Genomic DNA, 1,517 nt, shown 5'->3' on the forward strand with positions numbered 1-1,517 from the left:
CATTGGAATAAAGACAACAAATGGCAAGAAAAAATTACAGGAAAGTATCCAAATGTTCAAGTCCAATGAACCAGGCATTGACCTGCATCGATAACATTCCCAGTGGTAAAATCTGGCATAAGAAACACAGGAGCATTGTCCTCCTCATTTTGGTCAAGGACTGTCCCAAGTCCCAAGTAACCAGAAAGCAAATGTCCACTACCACTGGTCATTTATCGCTTGGTATTACAACCATCCAGAAGTGTCCATCACTGGTGGGTCAAGCAGGTCTCGATGCAATTATGTTCCCTTTGTGTTGTTAAGAAGGTTGGTGAGTTCCTCAATGTAGGAAATGGTGCATTTTAATGTCTGGATCTTAGTAAGAGGTTGTCTACCTTGACTGTAGACTGGTGGTAAATTCCTCCGAAGGTTATGGAGGGCCTCAGCTATGGCTCTCATCCTCATCTTCTCCCTCTCACTGGCCTTTCTCCTGCGTTGGACATTCATGAAAGCTCTGGGATTATGTTGCCCACGTTTGTTGTTGTGACCAACGTTGCCCTCTTCCAAATTGTGCTGGCAGTCAGTAGGATATTGCAACAACCTGTACGCCACCATGTCTTCTCCATATGGTATCTCTTCCAGGCTTGGTGGACGTGAACAACCAGAGAATGGAGACTCAAAGGAGGCTGTAGGAGACAAGCTCTGTGGAGATGGAGTTTGACTTAGAGAATAGTTCTCAGCATTTTGTTTCCAGTCCCAAGATGTGGATAAATAAGCAGATTCAGGGTCAGAATCCGAACATAGGGTATAATCCTCCTCCATCTTTATAATCGGCTGGTGGATAGTCTCCATGGTGGGCACAGAAGCTGGAGATGTGTCTATGTTCTGGACAGTGGCAGACGACAGCCAGCTTCTCCCTGTGATCTGTTGTGATTAAGTTCTCCCTAGGTGGGAAAGCCTTTTTATATAGACCTGCCAAATCTGAGGTGGGTGTCTAAATGGGACAGTTCAAAGGAGACAGCAAAGTGTCAACATGGAAAATGAACTCCTGAAGTGTGACTTTACGCTCATGGAGAATTATCAGCCCTCAGCTAAATAGTCTTTAACCAAACAAGACTGGCTGAGTAGAGAGAGGTTAGCCGGATAGATTTTAAGGATGCAAATGCAAAAAAAGATGAAATGCAAGCTCAATGAGAAATAAACCAAAAACACTAAAATGTAGAATATGGACCATGAAATTTTATCACTACCTCAGGACTTCCCTGCATAGACTCACAATTTACACCGGTTGTTTTTATGAGACTCTTTATAATAAAACTCTTATTCATGTATTTAATTGTGATTATCGCTGCATTTTAGGCATTCATAACAGCCTCTAGTTTTGCATTTATGAACGTTAAAAGATTATTTTCAATAACAGGCTGCTAAATGAATAAAATACCTACAAAAACATCCAGAATATCTAAAACAACAGTAGAGATGTACATATATCATCGCATACAGGGCCAAGAGATAACTAAAAGCTCATAAAACTGTAT

The 1,517-nt window shown here is 41.5% G+C and overlaps 1 protein-coding gene across 1 annotated transcript; it reads right to left on the reverse strand.

Annotated features, from left to right (window-relative positions):
• Positions 1-279: 279 nt before the first annotated feature.
• On the reverse strand, positions 280-831 carry MSGN1 (mesogenin 1). The gene has a single exon (XM_044290899.1). It carries the CDS (start codon positions 829-831, stop codon positions 280-282), a length of 552 nt encoding a protein of 183 aa, XP_044146834.1.
• Positions 832-1,517: the final 686 nt, after the last annotated feature.

This window comes from Bufo gargarizans, chromosome 4 (genome assembly GCF_014858855.1).
Source record: "Bufo gargarizans isolate SCDJY-AF-19 chromosome 4, ASM1485885v1, whole genome shotgun sequence".
NCBI classification, from domain to species: domain Eukaryota; kingdom Metazoa; phylum Chordata; class Amphibia; order Anura; family Bufonidae; genus Bufo; species Bufo gargarizans.

What these genes read in the sequence shown, in the direction of transcription:
- MSGN1 (XM_044290899.1), bottom strand. Translation starts at nt 831, where the DNA reads ATGGAGACTATCCACCAGCCGATTATAAAGATGGAGGAGGATTATACC.